Source organism: Coenobita brevimanus, chromosome 29, assembly GCF_032717465.1.
Source record: "Coenobita brevimanus isolate Jiangsu-jjx chromosome 29, ASM3271746v2, whole genome shotgun sequence".
In the NCBI taxonomy this organism is placed as follows: Eukaryota; Metazoa; Arthropoda; class Malacostraca; order Decapoda; family Coenobitidae; genus Coenobita; species Coenobita brevimanus.
In genome coordinates this window covers 35,969,537-35,996,380 of record NC_136982.1, presented here as the reverse complement: position 1 = coordinate 35,996,380, position 26,844 = coordinate 35,969,537, and the positions used below count along the sequence as shown (strand labels likewise).

Genomic DNA, 26,844 nt, shown 5'->3' with positions numbered 1-26,844 from the left:
ACTCGTCACGGCCCCAGCGAGAAAGAAAATATGTCGTTCGCACCTGTTTTCTTCACAAAAATACGTTAAAAAAACACCAAAATAATTTTTTTTGGTGTGTATAGATGTTATAAACCATTGCAGTGTGCTTAGAAAAAAATAAAATAATGACAAACCCCCCCAATAAATATTATAAATAGTAAAAATTATCCTCCCCTCCTCTCTTCTCTCCATACCTCCAATCCCCTCCCTCCCCTTGCCTAACCTCCCCTCCCCTTTTCCCCTCCCCTCCCTGCCAAGCTGTCAAATCTAGCTAGGGAAAATGGTCATGAACCCCCCCAATAAAAATATGATAAATAGTAAAAATTATCCTCCACTCCTCTCCCCTCTCCATATCTCCAGTTCCCTCCCTCCCCTTCTCTTCCCTCCCCTCCCCTCACCTAACCTCCCCTCCCCCATTTTCCCTCCCACCTCCCCTCCCCTCCGAGCTGTCAAATCTAGCTAGGGAATGTAAAATTTCTTTTTCGAGTGGGATTTGAATAAAGACAGCTAAATATTTATGACGTGTCTGAATAAATGGCACCATATGCTCAGACATATAAAATGTACAAAGAAATACATACGAATGAAGAAAATACACTATAATCTTTGACAGCTACACAAATATATCCACAGGCAGGTAAAGCAGGCAGATAACAAGGATTTTTTCCCCAAAAAAACAAACACACAAAAAAAAGACATAAAATAATTGTGGTGTGCATATCTGCATGCAAAGTCACGAATAAATTACAGGTAATGGTGCGAAGGCTGCAGTGCGTGTGGATGGTGAACTAAGTGAATTTTTCTCTTTGAAAGTTGGGTTGAAACAGGGATGTGTCATGTCTCCATGGTTGTTCAATCTGTACATGGATGGGGTAATAAAAGAGGTACAAGGTAGGGTAGTGGATGTTGGAGAGGCCCTGGTGAGAGAGGATAGTGTTTGGAAACTCCCTGTACTGTTGTTTGCAGATGATACTGTGTTGTTGTTTGAAGACGAATGGGAGCTGCACGGCTTGGTGGATGAGTTTGGGAGAGTGTGTGAGAAACGGAATCTAAAGGTGAATGTAGGGAAGAGTAAAGTGATGGTTTTTGAGAGAGGTGAAGTCAGTGAATGTACAGCAAGGTTGGATGGTGATGAATTGGAAAATGTGAGTACGTTTAAGTACTTGGGTAGTGTGATGAGTAAGGATGGAGGTTTGGAGGGTGAAGTGCTTGAAAGGGTACAGCAGGGAAGAAAGGTTGCTGGTTCTTTGAAAGCAGTGATAAGAAACAGGGAAGTGAGCATGGAAGTGAAAAAGTTACTACATGACAGTATTGTGATACCAACTGTAACATATGGAAGTGAAGCTTGGACGTTGTTGGAAGGACACAAGTCAAGAGTGACAGCAGTGGAAATGAGTTAAGAGGAGCCTGTGGAGTCACATGGAGAGACAGGCTGACAAATGAGGATATAAAGGAGCGTTGTGGTGTGGATGTGGATGTGATAGGAAGCGTTAGAAGGAATGCACTGAGGTGGTTTGGCCATGTGGTGAGGATGGAGGGTGAAAGACTGACGAAGAGAGTGTATGTGAGTGAGGTGGAGGGGGGAAGAGGGAGGGGGAGGCCGAGGATGAGATGGAGGGATAGAGTGGAGAGGTATATGAGAGAGGGGGGTGTGAGTTGGGAGCAGGGTAGTGAAATGGCGGGGGACAGGGCGACTTGGAGGCGATTTGTTTGTGGCCACTCCAAACGGGATTGAGGCATCTGGCAATAAATAGATAGATAGATAGATATATATATATATATATATATATATATATATAATTTTTTTCATATTTTACAGAATAATCAAACATATATATATATCAAAGGAAAATATAAATGCAGTGTCTACTCCGTGTTAGCATAAGATAATTTCCTTTCACGGTCTGTAAAATCAGCCCTAACTGACCTACAGTAATTCTTTTTACTCCAAAATGTAGCCAAATAATTTCCCCATAACTTTTTCTCAGTAACATTTACCATAAATATTATATTTCTATGTGAAAAAGTGAAGTAAAGAAAAAACATGTCATTATTCATATTTGGTTATTCCTTTTTACAACACCATAGTCAGGGCAAGTACAGTACATTTATTCAGGATTACGTGGAAAAAAAAAGGAAGACTGAAGCAAAACAAAAGGCAGGGGAAAAAACACAGTTCAGCACCAGTTTCAGCCGGACGCAACAGAAGCCACACGGTGAAGTTTAAGATAATTTTCTTTCGCGGTTCGTAAAATCAGCCATAACTGACCTACAGTAATTCATTATACACCAAAATGTGGCCAAATAAATGCCCTAAAGCTTTTTCTCTGTATCATTTACCATAAAAATCATATTTCTATGAGAAAAAGTAAAGTAAAGGAAAAACATTAAAAAAAAAAAAAATTTACATTTGGATATTCTTGTTTACAGCACCATAGGCAAGTACATTTATTCAGGATTATGTGGAAAAAATTTATGATTATAGAAGCATAAATATGGGTGGGAGGGTAAATTGTTTACAAACTATCGAGTGCACGGGAATAGCGTGGTGGCAGGGGGGGGGGGGTCCCTCAGTGTGTGGCCTTCGGCGCCCAGGCCTGTGTCCTAAGTACTCGCTCATGGTTCGACGCAGCCTGCGTCGATTAGTAACAAGAGGGTTAATGGCCTTGATTGTTTCTTAAATGAATGAAAGAACAGATTTTATTGAGTTTTGTTGTTTTAAATTCAAGAAAAATAATACAGTACTTACCTCTATATACTGATACATATTAATTATACTTTAAAGGAGATGAGCATTAATTCTCAAATTATTGTACAAAAGGAATTGGACTTCTTAAACAGTGTTAAGATGGTGTCATGGTATGAAGTAGCTTTTTGTAAGGAAGGAGTTGTTTGTTTGTTTTCTTTTCTTGTACCCTTCTTTTACATTTAAAAAAAAAAGTAAATAAAAAAAATAAAGACCGATACACAGTACTGAACAGAGATTCTGAAAGGTGAGTATGTATTTGAGTGAAAACTACTCATATCAAGCAACCTTTCTGCAGTCTTGGTCATTGGGACAAACTTTTTTTTCTCAGAACTGCCCTTCCAGAATTAGGATGTGTCTTTCACACTGATGCATCTTATATGCCGTGAAATACGGTACACAATAAAATGATGGAAGATTTAAACACAAAGGTAAAAGTGAAAGTTTATCTATTTATAGCCAGACATCTTAATCCCATTAGAGGTGGCCACAAACAAATCGCCTCCATGTCGCCCTCTCCCCTGCCACTTCACTGCCCTCCCCTCAACTTACATCCCCTTCTCTCACATACAGCTCTATTCCATCCCTCCATCTCATCCTCAGTCTCCACTTCACTCATATACATTCTTCTAGTTAGTCTCATATTCTCCATCCTCTCCTTATGACCAAACCACCTCAATGTATTTCTCCTAATGCTTTCTATTACAGTTCATCCACATCCACATCACAATGCTCCTTCACATCCTCGTTTGTCAGTCTGGCTCTCCATGTAACTCCACCAGTTCCTCTCAAATAGCTCATTTCCACTGCTCTCACTCTTAACTTGTGTCCATCCAACAAGGTCCACGCTTCCCTTCCATACGTTACCATGGATCAAAAAAATGTCATGCAGTGGCTTTTTTACTTCCACGTTCACTTGCCTATTTTTTATCACTGCTTTCAATGAACCAGCAACCTTTCTTCCCTGCTGTACCCTTTTAAGCACTTCATCCTCCACATTTCCATCCTTACTCATCACACTACCTAAGTAACTGTACTTAAATGCACTCATATTTTCTACTTCCTCACTATCTAGCCTCACTGTGCATTCAGTGACTTATTTCTCTTGAAGACCTCAACTTTCTTCTTCCCTACATTCACCTTTAGCTCCTGTTTCTTGCATAGTCTCTCAGACTCATTCACCAAGACTTGCAGTTCTCCTTCATCATCACTTAACAATACAGTGTCATCTGCAAACAACAGAACTACTACTACTATTACTACAGAACAAGAAGTTTTCAAATGCTGCCCTCTCTCATTAGGGCTGCTCCAACATCCACTGCCCTACTTTGTTTCTCTTTTATAACCCCATCCATACACAAACTAAACAACCATGGAGATATGCCACATACGCTTCAACCCAGCGTTCAGACAAAAATTCACTCAGTTCACCATCCACATGCACTGCAGCCTTGGTGCCCTTATAAATACTCTGCATGGGAGTTAACAACTTCCCATTTACTTCATATATTTTCAGTACTTTCCGCATTCCTTGTCTATCCACTCGTCATATACTTTCTCCAAATCCATGAAAGCAGCATACAACTTCTTTCCCTTCTCTAGAAATTTTTCCACTAAACACCTTAGGATGAATATCTGACCTACACAAACTCTCCCTTCCTGAAACCTCCCTGTTCTTCTCCAACTAATTCCTCAGTTATTTTTCAAACTCAGTCAATAAGCACCCTACCATATACTTTTCCTATTACACTAAGAAGACAAATGCCCCTATGATTACCATACATTTCTTTTTTCCTCTTTTTTTTCTGTAAAGGGGAATAATTATACCTGACTTTCAATTTTCCAGGACTCTACCTTCTTCCTTGGCCAATCTACACATCTTCCTTATCTATTCTACTACCATCTCTGCCCCATGCTTCAGTATTCACCACGCACTTCATCAATTGCTGGGGCTTTCCTCATTTTGACTTTCTTCACTTCTTCCATTGCGAGATAATGCTGATTCCATGTATGTGTTGTGTCAGGGAGAGCATGTGGAGATTGTCATGCGTGATAGAACTGATTTTGCTAGCGAGTCTATTGAGTGTGTGGAAGAATTTTGTTAGTTGGGAGACATGCTATGTGCTTGAGGTGAAGCTAGCTCTGTGGCTAGAATGAGGTGTGGCTGGAAGTTCAGGGGGCTCTTGCCTCTCCTGACACTGAGAGGGCTCTCCTTCCATGCTAAGGGATCTTTGTATGCAGCATGTGTTATGAGTGTAATGCAGTATGGTAGTAAGACCCAGGCAGTAAAGGAAGAGGACATTCACGGGCTCAAACGTACAGAAATGACAATGATTACATGGATGTGCAGTGTGTCCTTGAATGCGAGGTCCGGGGAGGATAGTTTAAGATGGAAAGTTAAGAGGAAGGATGGGACTGGAATGTATTGGTGTTGTGATATGGAAAGGTAAACTGAGATGGTATGGGCATGTGGAGAGGATTGAGGATGACAACTAGGTGCAGAAAGTGAGAAGTGTAAATGCTGGGGATAGGGTTGAGAGAGTCAGACTGAAAAAGACCTGGGATGAGATCACAGAGTGTGAACTCAGGGATAAGTGACTGAATAGGGAGGCTGCCATAGATCAAGCAGCACAAAAAGCCACCATTAGACGACCAAGACTGACACATACAAGCATGCTGGAGCATTTATAAACTAAACAAAACTTAAGTACCAAGACAGACCCAGGCAGCACCATCCTTGCATGTGTCATACTAACTGGAATATCTAATAAATGGAAAAAGAGGAGGAGGAAAAATCTGTGAGATCATAACATGGAGATGGTGTGAGACTTCATTACCTTCCTCGGAAGATAGTCCAACCAAGATGTTGCAACATGCTAAACCAACGATGTGGGAAAATTTTTCCATGTTATTCATCACCACCTCTTCCTGTGTTGCACCATGAGGAGCATAGAAGCTCGGGGCTAATCAAGTTGGTCCTGACATTTAAGATGAGTGACCAGCCACACACATCCCTGAGTGGCATTATGTGAGCAATAAACCCCAACCATCCCTTGGGAATAAACCTGCACAGGCTCAATCTAGTTGCAGTGCCTAATTATCTACTAAACCACCAGGCACCATGATTTGGTTATATGGTTACCACCCACCATAGTAAATGGTTTCCTGGTGTTCAGGAAACCATTTGGCTTATCACTCAGTGTAGAGTCACCCGTAGCCAGGAGGAAGAGGAAAGAATGAAGGAAAGAAAGACAGAAGAGGAAGGAAGAAAAGGAGGAAGGAAGAGAGGAAAGGGCAATCCCACAAGAGCAGCACTACATCGAGTGAGTGGATTTTAAATTTTCTAAGAGCAATGGCAACTACATCACTCAAAAACAGGTCACAATGGTTATGATACTGTAGAAAAAACTAATAATACCAACAACAATATTACAATGTTAATAGTTATAAACAAACGCATTTAATACTCACCTCAAACTTTTTTCCGCTTTCCATATATTTGAACATGCACCTTGCTTATTAACCTTGCTTCTCAAGTAGGAAGTTCTTGAAAAACCTGAACAAAAACAAAGAAACTGTTAATGTCAATTAATAACAAACCAGTAAGTAATAGGCACAATTTATCTTCATAAACATGAAATTAAACATCTAAACATAGGCAGCTTGAAGAAAAGTTAATTAATCCATTCAGTCCGACAAGTCTTACCTACGCTAAAGAATACTGTCTTAGGATATTCCAAATGGAATCACAATAAAAATATCTAAATCAGACTGGCTGGGGGGGGGGGGAAGCTAGTCTGGTGTAATCAAAAGCCAATATAAGTGAGCTTCGATGTTGGAGAAGGATATCTTCACATGGTGGCACAAATACAGTTGGGCAGTTCTGTTGCTCAGTTATGCAAATGTCACCCTCCTTCCCTATCACCCCAGTGGAGGAAGGTGGACTGCAGAAAGAGGGAAATTCGACCTGCAGTCCACTGGGTTCACGTTCATATGGAACTGGGACCACAACAACACTCAGAATTTTTCTTAATATACCATATTAACTCAATTTACAGAAACTAGAAAAAGTCTGATGCAACCACGTGTCTTGAGACATTGCTAAGTACATATTTATAATTTAACACAAAGCTTGACACAATAACACAACATATCAATGCAGGAAGAAATGTGCAAACTTATTAATGAGGTGCCTTAAATCCATGAACCATAAAACAGTATCACTAAGCACTGATTACTCAAAATTATAATTTTTTTTTTTAACAGATGTACTAGACTGAGATTCAGTACTGCATAAAAAGGTACTCAGAGGTTTAAAGAATTAGTTAAATGAGGATCTCTAGTGAGATCTTACTGTAAGGTTTCAATGCCCTGATGGGATCTGTGGTGATACCATCTAACATCTTCTGTCCAAAGAGGTCTGCTCTAAGTTTCATGAAGGCATCTGGCTACTGCTATAGAATAAAAATTTTTCCAGCAGTGGCAGCCAGCCGATACTGAAAGCATCATCAACTATGGTGAATTACAATGAACAATTTCTAATTTTTTAAGTCCAGTTGGTCTCCCTTACACTAGATAAAACTGTCTAGCAGTTGTAAGCTTCATATACATAAGCAGTCTTTGTACTGAAATGGTTATTACCACTCAGTATTTAATTATGCAGTTATAGAAATCACATTGCTAGTAACATGTAAAATGACACTTCCTCTGTACACAAATCTTTACTAATGAAAACACTCAAGGAGAAAAACAAATTTTCAACAATGAAGTAACTTCTACTGTACAAGAACCAAGGCTCTAGCCCACTATAAAAAAGGAATAAAATCTATCACTTGGCAACTGTCCACTTCATGCCAGGCAGTGCCATTTTCATTTTCATTTTTGAAGGCTCCAGCATGCCTGCATGTGTTGGCTTTGGTCACCTAATGGTGTCTCTCCATGCTACTCGATCTCTGGCAGCTTCCCTATTTAGGGAGGTCACACAATGACCTCGTCCCAGGTCTTTTTTAGTCTACCTCTCACTACCCTACCCCCACCATTAACACTTCTCATTTTCTGCATTCAATTATCATCCCCCATCCTCTTGACATGCCCAAACCATCTCAATCTACCTCTCCTCATCACACCAGGACACTTCAGTCCCACCCTACCTCTCAACTAATCCATTGAAAACCCAGCCTCCCCAGGCCTTGCACTCAAGGTAGCACTGCACATCCAGCTAATCATTGCCATTTCTGGTACGTTTGAGCCTACAAATATCCTCTTCCTTTACTGCCCTAGTCTCTACCATACAGCATTACATTCCTAACACATGCTGCATACAAAGATCCCTTAGCACTGAGGGAGAGCCCTCTCAATTCAGAAGAAACAGCTCTCTGAACTTCCTCCAACCACTCCTTACTAAAGCCACAAAGCCCCACCTCCAGCACATAACATGACTTCCAAATAACAAAACTCTTCCACACACTCAAGAGACTCACTAGCAAGTTCAATCCTTTCACGCCTGGCAATATCCACATGCTCTCCCCGACACACTGCAAACATGAAATCAGCATTACCTCACAGTCTACCTCTAATACCACTAGTCTACCTCTAATACCACTACATCTCCTATGCACTCACTTGTCACAAACACTGCACAAGATGGGATTCCCACACCCTTGTGACAAATCACACATGGCCACTCTTCCTCTTTGACAGTATTGCCCCCAGCCCTAGATACCATCCCTTTTGTTTTATCTGCATTTACTCTTAAGCCCTTGTGCCCCATACCATCTCTCCACTTCCTAAAGCTTTCCTCCTCCTCCCTTTCATTCTGACCACAAAAGACATTTTATGTATCTAACAAACTGCAGACAAAATAACTTATTAACTAGTATATTAATCATCATTAAAGTAACTACAGTAATATGCCTCATCAATTACCTATCAAGGCCTCTGACAGAGTCCCTAGAGAGGTGGTGAAGTGGGCAATGGGAAAGCTTGTGATCAAGGAGCAGCCGGTTAGGGTGGTTATGGCCATGTATGTGGGCGCTCGCACCCAGGTAAGGTGAAAGGAGAATTGAGTAAGGAGTTTTATGAGAATGTTGGTGTGCATCAGGGATCAGTCTTGAGCCCCTTGATGTTTATTATGGTACCTAAAGCCCTCTCATGTGACTTCAGAAATGGACTCCTGTGGGAGATGTTATATGCTGATGATTTGGTGTTGATTGCAGAGAACGAATGGGAGGCGAAGGAAAGATTTAGGAGGTGGAGAGAGGGTATGGGGCACAAGGGATTGAGAGTAAATGCAGATAAAACATAAGTGATAGTATCTAGGGCTGGGGGTGGTACTGTCAAAGAAGAGGAGGGAGTGGCTATATGCGATCTGCCACAAGGGTGTGGGAAGCAATTCCATCTTGTGCAGTGTTTGTGATAATTGGATGCATAAGACATGTAGTGGCATTAGTCACAGACTGCAAGATAATGCTGATTTCATGTGTGCAGTGTCGGTGAAAGCATGTCGAGATTGCAAGGTGTGAAAGGATCAAACTTGCTGGTGAGTCTCTTGAGTGTGTAGAAGAGTTTTGTTATTTGGGAGACATGTTATGTGCGGGAGGTGGGGCTGGAGCTAGCTCTGTGACTAGCGTGAGGAGTGGTTGGAAGAAGTTTAGGGAGCTATTGCCTCCTGACACTGAGAGGGTTCTCCCTTCAAGCTACGGGACCTTTGTACGCGGCATGTGTTAGGAGAGTAATGCTGTATGGTAGTGAGACCTGGGCAGTAAAGGATGAGGATAATAATAGGCTCAAATGTACAGAAATGGGAATGATTACTGGTAGGTCAATGTGCAGTGTGTCCCTGAGTGTGAGGCCTGGGGGGGCTGGGTTTATGATGGAAGAGTTGAGAAGTAAGATGGAACTTGGGGTCTCCTAGTGTTGTGATGAGGACAGGTAGACTGAGATGGTTTGGGCATGTGGAGAGGATGGGGGATGATAACTGGGTGCTGAAAGTAAGGAGTGTTAATGTTGGGGGTTGGGTAGTGAGTCAGAGACCGAAAAAGACCTGGGACTTGGTCGTTGATGTGAGATAAGGGACTAAATGGGGAAGCTACCAGGGACTGGGCAGCATGAAGAGCTTCCATTAGGTGACCACGGCCAATGCATGCGGGCATGTTGGAGCCTTCAAAAATGAAAACAAAAGTGAATCAGTAAAAATAATATGCTACAAAAAGGTACAGAAAAAACAAGAGATCAAAAAATGTGCTCGATGATTAGTAAACAGCTGTTCAAGACATGTTGTTAATGTTCTCACACAATGATACCCAGTATCTCAGTCATGTGCCACATAAATATGAAGGAGGAAAAAAACTGATCTACAAAAAAATATATATATATATCAAAGTCCAAAGAAGTATAGTCTACACACACACACACACACACACACACACACACACACACACACACACACACACACACAGATGTAAACAAGACAGAAGATACGCATCTGCAGGAAGGCTCCTGAAAATTCGCCATAATTTTAGTGTACAGGATGAAATTGCATCTCTAAACTGTCTGTGACTGAAGTTAAAGGTGGACTGATTCACCTGTATAACTGAAACATTTGGGTGCTCTTTAGGAATTGCAGTGAAAGCAGAAAATGGCAGGTGGGGGAGGAGGAGCAGAGCTGCATATGGTTGATGAATGTGGTGATTTTGTGGGATTTGATCATCAAACTGGCATGCGTGAGTTAATAAAAGCATTAATGATTAGAATTTCAAAGATTGAAGTGGTAATCGAGAACATGACAAGTATTAGTTGAAATATAAAGAAAGGTGAAACAAAAGATAAGCAGGAACTGAATACTGCTCAGGAGAGAGCCCTCAAGAACAATATAAGTGATTTAGAAGAGGAATATAAAGAATCTATCTATCTATCTATCTATTGCAAGACGTGTTAATCCCGTAATGGGTGGCCACAAACAAATCATCTCCATGTCACCCTGTCCCCTGTCATTTCACTGCCCTGCTCTCAGCTCACACCCCCCTCTCTCATATACCTCTCCACTCCATCCCTCCATCTCAACCCTCTCCTTCCCTCCACCTCACTCACATACTCTCTCCTCATTAGTCTCTCACTCTCTATCCTTTCCACATGGCCAAACCATCTCGGTGTGTTTCTCCTAACACTTTCTATCAGATCCACATCCACACCACAACGATCCTTCACTTCCTCATTTGTCAATCTGTCTCTCCATGTGAGTCCACTTACTCCTCTCAAATAACTCATTTCCACAGCTCTCACTCTTCACTTCTGTCCCTTCAACACGGTCCAAGCTTCACTTCCACATGTTAGAGTTGGTATCACAATTCTGTCATGTAGTAACTTTTTCACTTCCATGCTCACTTCCCTGTTTCTTAACACTGCTTTCAAGGAACCAGGAACCTTTCTTCCTTGCTGTACCCTTTCAAGCACTTCACCCTCTAAACTTCCATCCTTACTCATTATCACTGCTTTCAAGGAACCAGGAACCTTTCTTCCCTGCTGTACCCTTTCAAGCACTTCACCCTCTAAACTTCCATCCTTACTCATCACACAACCCAAGTACTTAAATGCACTCACATTTTCCATTTCCTCCTCATCCAACACTGTACATTCACTGACTTCACCTCTCTCGAAGACCATAACTTTACTCTTACCTACATTCACCATCAGATTCTATTTCTTACACACTTTCCCAAACTCATCCACCAAGTCTTGCAGCTCCCCTTCGTCTTCACTTAACAACACAGTATCATCTGCAAACAACAGTACAGGGAGTTTCCAAACCCCGCCCTCTCTCATTACGGCCGCTACAACATCCACTGCCCTACCTTGTATCTCTTTTATAACCCCATCCATATACAGACTGAACAACCATGGAGACATGACACATCCCTGTTTTAATCCAACCTTCAAATAGAAAAATTCACCCAGTTCACTATCCACAAGCACTGCAGCCTTAGCACCCTCATCATCTGCAAACAACAGTACAGGGAGTTTCCAAACCCCGCCCTCTCTCATTAGGGCCACTACAACATCCACTGCCCTACCTTGTATCTCTTTTACAACCCCATCCATATACAGACTGAACAACCATGGAGACATGACACATCCCTGTTTCAATCCAACCTTCAAATAGAAAAATTCACCCAGTTCACTATCCACACGCACTGCAGCCTTAGCACCCTCAAACATACTCTTCTCGGCATTCAACAACTTCCCGTCTACTCTCTATATTCTTAATACTTTCCACAATCCTTGTCTATCCAACCTGTCATATGCTTTCTCCAAATCCATGAAGGCCACATACAACTTCTTTCGCTTCTCTAGAAACTTTTCCACCAAAGATCCAAGAATGAATATCTGATCTACACAACCTCTTCCCTTCCTAAAACCCCCCTGTTCTTCTCCAACTAATTCCTCTGTTATTTCTCTGTTAATAAGTATCCTGCCATTTACTTTTCCTATTAATGCCCCTATGATTACCACATACTTCTTTTTCCCCTTTTCCTTTGTACAGGGGAATAATTATACCTGACTTTCAATCATTTGGGACTCTACCATCCTCCCACGTCAATCTGCACATCTTCCACATCCATTCTACTACTCTCTCTCCCCCATGCTTCAGCATTTCACCACACACTCCATCAATTCCTGGGGCTCTCCCCATTTTAACTTTCTTCATCACTTCCACAACTTCCATCCTACTGATTTCTTCCTCTCTTCTCACATCCCTCCGTCTCCCAGCCAGAATTAAAAAATTGGGGAAGAAATTGAGTGAAACTGACCAAAAGCCTGAGAAGGTATGTACAGCTCTGGAACGAGTGCAAGAAAAAACAGGATGGGTTGCTAAAGGGCGTGAACTGAGAGAAATAACAATACAACAAAGTGAAGAAAATGAAAAATCTGCAGACAAAGAGACATCTTCGAAAGTGAGGTGGGGAAAAAAAAAAAAAAAAAGGCAACTGTAATGAACACAGTTGAAAGGAATAGATGTGTGATCATCACTGGAGTTGAGGAGAAAGAACAGAAATAAAAGCTGACTAGGAAGAATGAAGAGATGACCAAAATCAGTGAATTATTTATTAAGATAAACAAACTACAAAGAAACTGGGAATTAGAAACAAAGCATGTAAGAAGAGTAGGTCAGCATAAAACAGAAGGGCTTACTGTTAGTGTAGTGCCATAATTTTAAGTATTAATGTAAGTTAGTATAAGCTAGTATTGTAAGTGGCTGTAGGTATAGCTCATGATTTAACCGTTAAGTTCTATATTTAAGTCTAGTCTTAGTTAATATTCATAATCTGAACATGATTCTGCTATTGATAGTACTAAGTCAAGTATTGATGTGAATATGATTGTTATACATATGGACTAGCTCCTCCCCCCCAACAAAGACATATAACCGCAACATTTTAGTAGAGATTAATAATCGTGAATGTCTATCTTCTTATTCTGATCTAGAGATTTACCTGCCGAAGATAACAGATTTCCTCTTTTGAACTATGCAGTGGTGAATTGAGAATGTCTGAAGTAAGAATATTGAAGACTGTCATTTGTGAAGCGCGAAAATTATGTCACTGAATCCTGTTTGCAGTCACATAGGCATGTAACTGACAAAGGGAAATAAAACTGTTTGAATTCTTAATTAATCTGGATTCATTATGATTCAAGTCCCTAGGCTTATTACAAAAATTTCAACATCGTAAGTCATTTTACCACGTATGTCAAGAGCAAATGTATCTTTTGTAATCTCTGAAGATCCTAGAGAATCGATAATAGTATAAAGTAATCAGTTAAAGTTTTAGCCAATTCCCGAATACTGTCTGTGATGCTTATAAAAAGGCAGGGGGACAGCGCAACCGCCAGATCGCTGTTCCTCTCCTCATCATTGCAGGTTAGTGCCCAAGTTCTCATCCCCCCCTTATCTCCCTCATGTATTAAGTCGTCATATAAGTTCGCGAGTTGAATTAGTGATATTTTCCCCTGATCTTTCTTGTGCTGAATAAAGAGATCGCTGTTCCTCTCCTCATTGTTGCAGACGAGAGTTATGGAGGGCCATGGCTAGCATCCCAAAGATTCGAGCGTTCTAGCCGCGGCCTAACCGCTACCACACTAAATCACCCCCCTCCCCTCTTTAGTTCATGGTATCAAAGTGAATATCGGCTGGTCCATTAGTCCATTTGATTACGGTCCATGTGATTACTGATCCTACTGATTATTGTGTTTAGCTTACATACGATTCTTCAGTTGTACATTTAGTCTTAGAGATCATTCTTTGATGACAACCTTTAGGTTCCTTCCCGACGAGTCTGTCAGAGACCACGGGACTATATCCACGCATATTAGTATTCTTGGAATTTTAATCTAGTGCGTAAAAATACATATTTCTGGAGTTATACTGTAAATCCTCATTACTGAATATTTAGTTCGTGAAAATTCATATTTCTGAAAAGTGTAACAGTATTCTTTGAATATTCAGTTTGAGATGATTCATATTTCTGTTGATATAGATCATTATATTTTGTTTGGTATCATTCCCAGTTTGAAGAGTAATCTGCATCTCAGTTCTTAATACAAAGTAAATCTTAGGTTAAGTCATTTTGAGTTTGAATTTTGCTATCCTTCAAGGAGTGGTACAGACGAGGTTGAGTGGCCTGCAAGGTGTGCTAATATCTAACTACTCACACCCTCTCTAATAAGATCATGCTACCTCATTTCTCATTAAGCCATATATTCTCAAATAAGATCACGCTACCCTATTCCACATAATTTCTATAATTCCCAGCATTACTCTGGTGTCATTTATCGATGACTAAAAATTCTCGGCATTACACTGGAGGTACCTAAATTCTGATCATTACGCTGGTGACTAATCCTCAGCACCATATTGCTGGGGGCATAAAAATTCCCATTATTCCATAAGGCCCATCCAGGTTAAGTTTATGAATGAAAATGTGGCAAAAGAAGTGTTGGCAGCAGCACATAAGCTGAGTGATGAAAATCTTAAAAAAGTAATGACAACAAAATATCTAAAAATCGATGAGAGAGCTTAACCGAAGGCTTTTCTTGAAGAGGCTAAAAACAAAAATGGGCAAAGATTAGAGGGACAGAGAGATGTGTGTGAGTTTTTTTTTTTTGGAGAATGAAGGAAATGAAACTCAAAAATTGGTATATAAGGATGGACTAAAGAGAAAAGTACAAAATGATTTGGTAGGCCTAAGTAAAGTTACAACAAATAAGAAAGTGGTTAAGAAGACTTAGGCTCACATGATAAAGGTAATATATACAAACGTGGATGGACTGATAACAAACAAACTAGAACTTGGTGACTGTATTAAGGAAAAGAAACCAGAAGTTGTAGGTCTAGCTGAAATTAAATTAAAGTGTGAATTCGATGCAAAGGGGTGTGCTTGATTGGAAAGATAATAATCTGTGAGGAAAGACACAGAAGGAAAGTCTGGAGGGGGAGTGATGATTATGACTGAGAAAGAGGTAAATGCAAAAAGGGTACATTTAGAAAATACAAAAGTGGTAGGTGGGGGCACCCATCATCCACCCACTTAGTGTAGCAGTACTCTGTTTTAGGGTAGCTCTACACTGAGTGGTAAGCCAAATGATTTCCTGTGAACTAGGAAATCACTGACAATGCTGGGTGGCAACCTTATAATCAACCAACATGTGTTCCCTATGTGGCAACAAGTGGGTTGACAAAAGGTTAGTCCCCCTCCCTGGAAAACAACTAACTAAATATATGAACAAGAAGCCTCGGACCAGGACTGACAAACAGGTGACTACTAAGGACTGAACAAAGGACATGGTATGGATTGAGACATGGAAAGTAAGGGGTGTGAATGACGAGGTGAAACAGAGAGAGAGAGATTGTCCAGGTGTTTGCGGGTGCAAAAGTGGATGTACGTGGAATAACCGAGACTAAATGGAGAGGTGAAAGTGTGAGAGAATGGGACTATGGCTGGGGTATATGAGTGGGAGTGGGTGAGAATGAAAGAGCAAATGATAGAGTGTCTATTTTGTGTACAAGAGATGGATGGAGAATGTAAGAGCGTATGGATCAGTTGGCTCAAGGATTGTGTGGGTAAGACTGAAAGTAAGACTACAAATGTGAGATATTGTGTGTGTGTTTGAGTTAATGCAAGATCGTGAAAGCAGAGTGAAAGAAGAGTTCTCGACAAATGTGGACACATGCAAGGAAAAGTCTGAAAAGAATGAGTGAGTGGGGTGTGACTGCAGATGTGGATGAGAATGGCAGTGCTCTAATGGACATCTGTGCAGGAAGGGAGTTGGTGATAGCCAATACCCTCTTTCGACACAAAATGATCCATAGGTATATGTGGCGAATGATGAGAGGGGTGGGTGATGAACTGAATGAATGGAAGGCAATGACTGATTATGTGTGTGTGGATGACAGAATGAGAAGGTGTGTAATGGATGCAAGAGCATACAGAGGTTGGGGGAGTGGACTTTCTGTCCACCACATGGTGATGGTGAAAGTCAAGGTTCATGTGAAATGGAGGAATAGAAGAAGAGAAGGAAAGGAGGAAGTAGTTCATACAAGAAGGGTAGAAAGGTTGCAAGAGGATGGTAAAAAGGCAGATCATAAGAGAGAAATGGAGGAGGAATTGGGTAAATATGATCTGGAGCAGATGAGGGACATGGAAGGTGTGTGCGAGATATTCACTGAAGAAATCTGTGTAGCATGTGAGGTGGTGTGTGGGGTGAAAAGAAGATGCAAGGGAGTGCAAGGAACAGCATGGTGGAATGAACAGGTGAGACAGGCTGCAGCACAAAAGAAAGCATATAGGGAGTGGATGAGAAACAGGCGTGGAAGAAGTTGAGAGACAGAAGAGAGAGATATATATGCAGAGAAAAAGATTAACAAGAGAGAGTATGAAGAGAGTGGATGAGGAATTTGGAAGGAATTTGAGTGTAAATTGCAGGGAATGTAAGAAAATGTTCTGAAAAGAGATAAAGAGAGTTAGACAGGGTGATAAAGAAGTTAGTCGGGGAGTGAAAGATACAAATAGTAGACTGCTGGTGGAGAGGGAAGAAAAAGTGAGCAGATGGAGAGAACACTTTAAGGAATTGTTGAAAATAGAGAGTGAAAGTATTGTGAGTATAAGTGGCTGAGGAATGGCTGGGAGAAGGAGGGATGTAAGAAGAGAGGAAGAAATCAGTAGGATGGAAGTTATGGATGCAATGAAGAAAGTCAAAATGGGGAAAGCCTCAGGAATAGATGAAGTGTGTGGTGAAATGCTGAAGCATGAGGGAAAGATAGTAGTGGCACAGAAGTGGAAGATGTGCAGATTGGCCTGGGAGGAAGGTAAAGTCCCGGAGGATTGCAAGTTAGGCATAATTATTCCCCTGTACAAAAGAAAAGGGGAAAATGAAGTGTGTGATAATCACAGGGCCATTTGTCTTCTTAGTGTAACAGGAAGAGTATATACTGTAGTAGAATACCTAATGACAGAGTTAGGGGAAATAACAGAGGAATCAGTTGGAGAAGAGCAGTGAGGATTCAGGAAGGGAAAAGGCTGTGTAGATCAGATATTCATTCTTATGTCTTTAGTGGAAAAGTTTCTAGAGAAGGGAAAGAAGTTGTAAGTGGCCTTCATGGATTTGGAGAAAGCATATAACAGGGTGGATAGACAATGAATGTGGAAAGTATTAACAATATATGAAGTAAATAAGAAGTTGCTGAATGCCATGAAGAGTATGCAAGAGGGTGCTAAGGCTGCAGTGTGTGTGGACAGTGAACCGAGTGATTTTCTCTACTTTTTTCTACTTAAAGGTTGGATTGAAACAAGGATGTGTCATGTCTCCATGATTGTTCTATCTGTATGTGGATGGGGTTATAAAAGAGATACAAGGTAAGGCAGTGGATTTTGAAGTGGCCCTAATGAGAGTGGGTGGTGTTTGTAAACTCCCTGTACTGTTGTTTGCAGATGAAACCTTGTTGTTAAGTGAAGAAAAAGGGGCGCTGCAATACTTGGTGAATGATTCTGGGACAGTGTGTAAGAAACGGAATCTAAAGGTAAATGTATGGAAGAGTAAAGTTATGGTTTCGAGAGAAATGAAGTCATTGAATGTACAGTGAGGTTGGATAAGGAGGAAATGGGACATGTGAGTGCGTTTATGTACTTGGGTAATGTGATGAGTAAGAATGGAAGTTTAAAGGGCAAAGTGCTGGAAAGGGTACAACAAGGAAGAAAGGTTGCACGTTCTTTGAAAGCAGTGATAAGGAAGACCGTTTACTAGCCTTGGATTTCCCTCCAAACCAAGTCCAAAACCCACCCAGATGAGCACAAAAACAGGTTTAAAGGCAATCAGAATGGCCAAACAGCTGTCAAGGAAGCTAACCTAAGCCTAACACCTGTATATAACTCACCTAAACCAACAAATATAATCTGATTATCGTCATATTTAAGTCTGGAAAAAATCAAGCTTAGTAAAGTGTACCCCAAAATGACAATGTTCACCCCACCTGTGGCAAAAACACATTAACTGAAGTCTAAAAGCAGTTTATAAATCAACCTAAACAACACAATTTTAGTCTAAATTATCATCAAAATCAGTAAGAAAAATCAAAACCCATCGTTAAACCAGGGTTTGGCCATCGTTAGGAGGGGTATGGTGGTATTTCTACCCCCATCATTAAGCCGGAGTATCGCATCTAGGGGTATCATATATCGAGGTATTACTGTACAGTATTTCCATTTTTCTGTCTGTCCGTCTGTTGCCAGACGCCTTAATCCCGTAAGGGGTGGCCACAAACAAATCACTCTATGACACCCTGTCCCCCGCCATTTCACTGCCCTACTCCTAGCTCACACCCCCCTCTCTCATATACCTCTTCACTCCATCCCTCCATCTCATCCTTGGCCCCCCCCCCCTCTCTCTCCCTCCACCTCACTCACATACACTCTCCTCATCAGTCTTATGCTCTCCATCCTCTCCATGTGGCCAAACCATCTCAGTGTGATTCTCCTAACGCTTTCTATCACATCCACATCCACACCACAATACTCCTTCCTCATTCGTCAGTCTGTTTCTCCATGTGATTGTACATGCTCCTCTCAAATAACTCATTTCCAATGTTCTCACTCTTGACCTCTGTCCCTCCAACAAGGTCCAAGCTTCACATCCATACGTCATTTCCACTGCTCTCACTCAAGACTTTTGTCCTTCCAACAAGGTCCAAGCTTCACTTCCATACGTTAGAGCTCATATCACAATACTGTCATGTAGCAACGTTTTAACTATGCCCACTTCACTCTTCCTTATCACTGCTTTCAAAGAATGGGCAACCTTTCTTCCTTGTTGTACCCTTTCAAGCACTTTGCCTTTTAAACTTCCATTCTTACTCATCACACTACCCAAGTACATAAACGCACTCACATGTCCCATTTCCTCCTCATTCAACCTCACTGAACATTCAATGACTTCATTTCTCTCGAAACCATAACTTTACTCTTCCATACATTCACCTTTAGATTCCGTTTCTTACACACTCTCCCAAACTCATTCACCAAGCCTTGCAGCGCCTCTTTTTCTTCACTTAACAACATGGTATAATTTGCAAACAACAGTACAGGGAGTTTCCAAACATTACCCTCTCTCACCAGGGCCACTCCAACATCACTACCCTACTTTGTACCTCTTCTATTACCCCATCCATGTACAGACTGAACAACCATGGAGACATGACACATCCCTTTTTCAACCCAACCTTCAAAGAGAAAAATTCACTCAGTTCACCATCCACAAGCACTGCAGCCTTAGCACCATCATACATACTCTTCACAGCATTCAACAACTTCCCATCTACTCCATATATTCTTAATACTTTCCACAATCCTTGTCTATCGACCCTGTCATATGCTTTCTCCAAATCCATGAAAGCCGCATACAACTTCTTTCTCTTCTCTAGAAACTTTTCCACTAAAGATCTAAGAATGAATATCTCATCCACACAACCTCTTCCCTTCCTAAAGCCCCCCTGTTCTTCTCCAACTAATTCCTCTGTTCTTCCTCTAACTCTGTCAGTAAGTACCCTACCATACACTTTTCCTATTATACTAAGAAGACAAATGACCCTATGATTGCCACATATTTCTTTTTCCCCTTTTCCTTTGTACAAGGGAATAATTATATCTGACTTCCAATCCTCCAGGACTCTACCTTCCTCCCAGGCCAATCTGCACATCTTCCACATCCATTCTACTACTATCTCTCCCCCATGCTTCAGCATTTCACCACACACTCCATCAATTCCTGGGTCTTTCCCCAATTTAACTTTCTTCATTGCTTCCACCCACTAAAAAAATTATTGGCATGCTCTAAGCATGATAAAATTTGACACAGCAGATGAGAAATCTGAAAACAAACTCCTTTGCTAACATGCCTGGTTGGTATCCCTGATCTGCCTTAGGTGTGTATTCATAGTGGCATCAGAGACTTCGTGGCACTGCTTACTAAGCCTTTTATTTTCATTCTTAATAATCACTGTCTTCTAATTTACTTACAGAGTTTGAGTATCAACATAGTTTTCATAAAAATTACAAACCAGGATGCTGATGTGTAATATAGATCTGACTCAACATTAGAACTCCTACTGCTCGTTCGAAGCTCAAATTAGCCAAGCAGAAGCAGTTTTGTAGGCAACACACTCTTCACATTATGATCGAGAACCGTCTGAGGTAAAAGCCTATCCTAAAATAAACAAGTGCCATAATCACTCAATTATCCAGACGCTACATATCCAGCCATGCTTCATATAAGGACGTTATGCCTTGACTCTATTAGGTCCGTAACCGGATTTACTTGTCCATACCTGGACATAAAAGTTCCAGGATTGGTGGCCAGCTGGCAAAAAAAAAAAAAAAAAAAAAAAAAAAAAAGTCCGTTGGATGATTTACTGGCCTCTCTGTCCACGCGCAGGTAATACTGTAGACCATAACCCACAAGCAGAACAAACGAGGCTCTCCAGCTCCCTACTAAATGGCCAGAGTCTCTCGACCCCACCAATCACCGCTTGCATACCAGCTTCCAACCAAATGGTCGGAGTCCACCAGCCCCCCCCTCGATCACCAGCTACATACTGGTAGCGTACATTTATTACTGACCGTAACCCGCATGCTGAGAGAAAAATGGCTGTTCAGCTCCCAACCGAATGGTCAAAGTCCAACAGCCACCCAGATTAGTCAAAAACTCCCAGCCACACACAGCCATAAGTCTCCTTACTGGTCAAAGTCGCATCGCCATACGGGTTACTCAGGCACTCCTTGTGCCCGTGATGTACAGGGACCCAGTGTTCCTGCTACATTGTGACATTTGCTTGGGCAAGTGAAATAGGCCCTTGTGCTCATAGGTCAGTGTGCAGCTTTTTGCTTAATTGCTCATAGCCACGCGTGGGTAGAGACATGGCAATGCCGTAAACTCCCCAGCAATACTGCACCTCCGTTCCCACCTTTGTCTCTCCACATGTGGACGTGCTTGGCTGAGGTACAACAATAGTTGCTTCCACTGCGCATTTGTGGTGGTGCCCTACCTTCTGTAGGCCTTAATCATTCTCTGTGGTATTCTCATGTGTGTGATGATGGCTCCCACCACCACCAGAGAAACGCAAGAGGAGGATTTTGACTCTGGAGAAGAAGCGTGAGTTATTGGGCAAGGTTGACGAGGGCTAGCCAACTTCAAGTATCCTGCATGAATGTGAGGTGGCCCGTTCAACCTTCTCTGATATCAAGAAATCACGGGACAAGCTGACTCAGTATGGACGGAAGTACGGCGATACCATTCAAAAAGGTGACCGGAAGGTGATGTCCCAATTCCGCCATGCTAGCATCGAACAGTCAACTTTGGTTTGGGTCCACCAGCAGTGGGGTGCTGGCATTCTTGTATGTGGAACTGTGTTGAAGGCTGCAGCTGAGAAGTTTGCACGCCTACACAACGTTCACGACTTCAATGCATCCAAGGGTTGGATCTTGTGGTTCAAACTTTGGCATGGACTTACTGGCTGTGAGGCACATGGCGAGGCTTTGGATGTGGCAGTGGAGGATGTTGAGCCGTTTCACTAGCAAGTGAAGTACCTGATCAAGAAGGAGGGCTTTGCTCTCTGTCAAGTGTACAATGCTGACGAAACTGGCCTGTTCTACTGCTCCTTGGCCACCAACACCCTGGCAGATAAGACTGAGAAGACTGTGCCTGGTTGGAAGTTGTCCAAACAATGTGTCTCAGTGTTGTGCTGTGCCAATGCTAACGGGATGTGCCGCCTCAAACCCATTATTATTGAACATGCAAAACAGCCACATTGTCTTCGTGGGTTAATGGATAGCCTGCATGTTGTGTGGTACTCTTCTGTGAAGGCCTGGTTTACCTCAAAGATCTTCAGAGACTGGTTTCAAAGACACTTTGTCAAGGAGGTTATCCATTATCAAATGGAGGCCCTTGGTATCCCTTGCGACCAGGTGGAGGCTCTCCTAATCCTTGACAATCCCCTTGCACATCCATTAGAGAAGGATTTGGTTGCCAAAAACAGCCATATTAGGTGCATGTTTCTGCCAACTAATAAGACTGCTCTTAATCAACCGATGGAACAAGATGTTATCGTGGCAGCCAAGAGGCTGTACCATTGGAGGTTCCTCAATGAGGAGATGGTGGTGCTTGAGGACAAGGAAAGGGTCAACACAGGCATGGGGAGCGGACCTTGGGGAATCTGTGGCGTTACAATGTCAAGTCCGCAGTGTTCGACTGAGCCAGTGCTTGGAAGGATGTCTGTCAAAACCCTGGAAAGTGGTTGCTTTCATCTCCTTCAGGGATGTGAGGCCTTGCCTGACTTTGAAGGATTTGATGTTGGCAATTTCCACTTTCTGCTATGAAAAGCAGGCGAGGATGTGGATGTTGACAACGTGAGGGATTGGTAGGATGACGATGGCGGCAATCCAGGTTATCAGACATCGACTGATGCAGAGATCGCTGCTGCTGTCTCTGCAGGGCTAACAGAGGAAAGCGACAAGGACAAGGATGAAGACCCTGACTCTGGCCACCCCTCCACTTCATCACTCCCTCACCTAGGTGCTCTAATGGGCCAACATTGAGCAGGTGCTTCAACATGCCAAACATCTTCATTGCAACAGGAAGTTGGTGCCACTCAAACTGGCAATGGATCTGGGAGCAGTCAGGAACACTATCATCCTCCGACAGAATCACCGAAACTATTGTCAGACAAAGATTGGCTCCTTCTTAAAGCTCGTCATCCCTACGAGTGCCAGCCTCTTCTCCCCACCACCACCACCACCAGCATCACCACCCTCTTGACCCCAGTCTTCACTCTCGGACCAACAACCAAGCACACTGACAGCCGCTGAGTCACCGTTAGACATGAGCTTGCGGCTGTCTTCAGGGTCTTGTGAGATGGGTAGGACTCCGTCACCTAGCTGCATGTCCCCACTCATCGCCGGCTTCAGCAGATGGAGGAGGAATTCTTTGATCTTTGCTAAGTTACCGTGTTAGCCACTAGACCATATGGGATACCTGTACACCTGCTGGAGCCTTGCAGGTTATGACGCCTGTCTGCTGTTCGGTGGGTGGTAAGTACTGTGGATTTTTTAATAATTTTTACTGTTTATGCATTGTTTCCTTAGTGTTTGGGATTATACTGCATATTCCCATGTGTGTTCTGATGCCTAAAAACAGCGAGAGACTGCAGAACAGTGCCAAAATTAGGATAAATACTGTGCATATAGGTAGGGTTTTTGTGTTTTTTTTTAATGTTTATGCATTGTTTTATTAGTGTTTAGGATTATACTGCATATTGCAATGTGTGTTTTGATATCTCAACACAGCTGAAAGACCAGAGAACACTGCCCAAATTAAGCACGGTGCTGTACAAATACACTGGGTGAAGGCATAGGGTCGGGTATGGGTCGAGTATGGGTACAGTAGAGGATTTTGCTCCGTATCCGAAGTCTGCCTCTATCCAGATACACCTACCTCATTATCTGGTGCACAGATAACTGGCGCTTCACCAGACCGACCAAAAGAATGGGGGAACATTCCCACAATCCGAACAATTTGAATGTCTATGGCCTCGCAAGTCCAACACCCCACTTCTCCAGTCTGACACCTTGCCTCTCCCTAGGTTGAAACGAGGGCTCTCCCAGTCCTCCCGTCCTCCCTCCATCCCCCCTCCATTCTCCACCACACTGAGTGCTGCCAGGAATATCTCCCTCCATCCTTATGCCTTCCCCCATCCTTGGTTGTCTCCCTCTCCATCCCCTACCCCACCCCCACTCGTCTCCCGTGTGTGTGTGTGTGTGTGTGTGTGTGTGTGTGTGTGTGTGTGTGTGTGTGTGTGTGTGTGTGTGTGTGTGTGTGTGTGTGTGTGATAATGGTGAGTGAGTGAATGTGATGAGTGGGAGTGGTGAGTGAGTGGGAATGGTAAGAGAGTGAGAGTGGGAGTGGTGAGTGAATGGTGAGTGAGTGGGTGGGAGTGGTGAGTGAGTGGGTGGGAGTGGTGAGTGAGTGGGTGGGAGTGGTGAGAGTGAGTGGTGAGTTAGTGAGTGGGAGTGGTGAGAGAGTGGTGAGTGGGAGTGGTGAGAGAGAGAGAGTGGTGAGTGGGAGTGGTGAGAGAGAGAGTGGTAAGTGGGAGTGGTGAGAGAGAGAGAGTGGTGAGTGGAAGTGGTGAGTGAGTGGTGGTGGTGAGTGAGAGTGGTGAGTGAGTGAGTGAGTGAGTGAGTGAGTGTGTGAGTGAATGAATGAAAGTGAGACTAGGGAACGGGGGTAGCACGACTATTTGGCTTTCTTGCCTCCTTCCCGGTGTCCCCACCCTCACTTGTCTCCCTCCTCATCCCCCTGCCCACCCCCACCCCTGCTTGGTGCACTGTCAGCAGCTTGCCTGGCTGTTTAGTTGCCCTGAAACGGTGTTGAATACTGCACGTCCCACCACCTCACCCTTCTGCATGTGATGTTTGATGTGCCATTTTTTAGCAGTAGTACTGTTTATGAGGATAACAATATTACCTATGGTGCTTCTGTGTCAGTTTCTATTGACTGCGTAAAGTATATGACAGTTTGGATTTGAGTCTGGAGTGCATCTCTGGCTTTTCTTCAGTATCTTATCAGGAAAATTGCTTCAACATTCAACATACTCACTGACTGAACACTCCCACTGGTACACAACACCGTTGGATATCGGAGTAAGGGTGTATGATTTTGGCTCTATTATGTTGGATAATTGAGAGATTACTGTATGCCTACCGATCATCCCCTCCGCAATGTTCTTATCATTTTCATCAAACTGGTGGTATACCAATCTCGGTTTCAGTAATCATACACTACTACACTCACATGTCACTGATGTGGTTAATATTACATCAATACTACGACACACTCTGTATGTATTTTACATGTGTTGTTCATGGGGTGTTGTATATAAAGGTATACCCCAGTTGAACAATGCAATTCGTTAAGTAAAAACCTATTGTTAGGCGGGGTATCGTATCTTGAGGTAGATTTAACATGTAAAGTATAGAGATGCGTTTTTGAGCCTTGGGTTTCCCCCCCAACCGTCCTAAACCACCCAAATGAGTCCAATAACAAGTTTAATGCCAATTTAAATGGCCTTACAGCTGTAAAACAAGCTAACCTAACACCTTTATATAAATCCATAAAACCAACAAATAAAATCTGAAAATCATAAAATAAAAATCTGGGAAAAATCAAGCTTAGTAAACTGTACCTCAAAATGACAATGTTCACCCCACTAATGGCTAAAACACATCAATGTAAGTCTAAAAACAGTTTATAAATAAACCTAAACATACAATTTTAGTCTGAAATATCATCAAAATCGGTTTTTAAAAAAATAAAAACCCATCATCAAACTGGAGTTTGGTCATTGTTAGGAGAGATAAGATGGTATTTCTACCCCCATCGATAAGCGGGGGTATCGCATCTAGGGGTACTGCATACTGACGTATACCTGTACTGGATAGTTGGGCTTATATAGTGTGTCATCAACTCAATCTAAAAATGCTAATGGTGATTGTCACTGTATCATAACATGCAAGAAAATCCTAAGGTGGAAACCTCAGATATGATGGGTGCTAAGCAGACAAATAGCACTTTGATTTCTATATTCTCTAGTGGATAATGCTTTGCTATTTTGAGATCTTCCTTTGGGCATATTGTCCACTACTTTGAATTATTAGTTCTCTAGTGGATAATGCTTTGCTGTTTTGAGATCTTCCTTCAGGCATAATGTCCATTGCTATGAATTATTGGTTATACACAACATGAAGGTATGGGAATTATATCTGGAAGGTGAGAGACAGCAAGAGATGGGGGGGGGGGATGGAGGGGAGGACAGATTGAAGGGGGAGAAGATCAGGTGTACTAACTCTTATTGTGTACTCACGGCTTCTGTGCCAGTGATGGTTGCAAATAGTATCAAAGCATGGGGTGCAGATAATTCTTTTAGTGGGTGTACATCCCACTAAGGACCAGAGCATGGACTAGGAATGAGTATGAGCAGTTAATGAGTGAGTGTCTAGATATGCTAAGGAAGATACTTGAGGATAAATAGAGCACTGCTAGTGGGTGATTTTTAATTGTAGTGAGGTTGATTGGGAAGGGATTGACGAAGGGAACAATTTGGAAACCTGGGGGAACAAACTGATGCAGCTGATATTGGAATATATATGCAAACACAGTTGGTTAAAGAAAACAGAAGAATTGGAGGTGAGGATAAACCATCGATTGGATCTGATTTTACAAGAAACTGTAATGACATACAGACATTACAGTATCATTGCCCCCCTAGGAAAGAGTGACCTTCTGGTTATGGAGATGAAGGTATTGGGTGGGGACATGGGAGAAAGAGACAAAATAGATATAACTATGGGAAAGCAGATTCTGACACCCTAGGACAATATTTCAGAAATATAGACTGCAGTGAAATGAAGAGGGAAAAAATATCTGAGAGAAATATAATATCTTTATGAAAATATAGGAAGAGGGAGTCAGAAACCATGTTCCTA

At 42.2% G+C, this 26,844-nt stretch overlaps 1 protein-coding gene across 1 annotated transcript in view; it reads right to left on the bottom strand.

Moving 5' to 3' along the window:
* The window catches only part of cac (calcium voltage-gated channel subunit cacophony), a 2,326,612-nt gene that overhangs the window by 1,667,405 nt on the left and 632,363 nt on the right, over positions 1-26,844 (bottom strand). Inside the window, exon 17 of the mRNA XM_080268748.1 lies at positions 6,239-6,323. Coding sequence (XP_080124874.1) covers positions 6,239-6,323 — 85 coding nt within the window. The remainder of the gene's footprint in view (positions 1-6,238; positions 6,324-26,844) is intronic.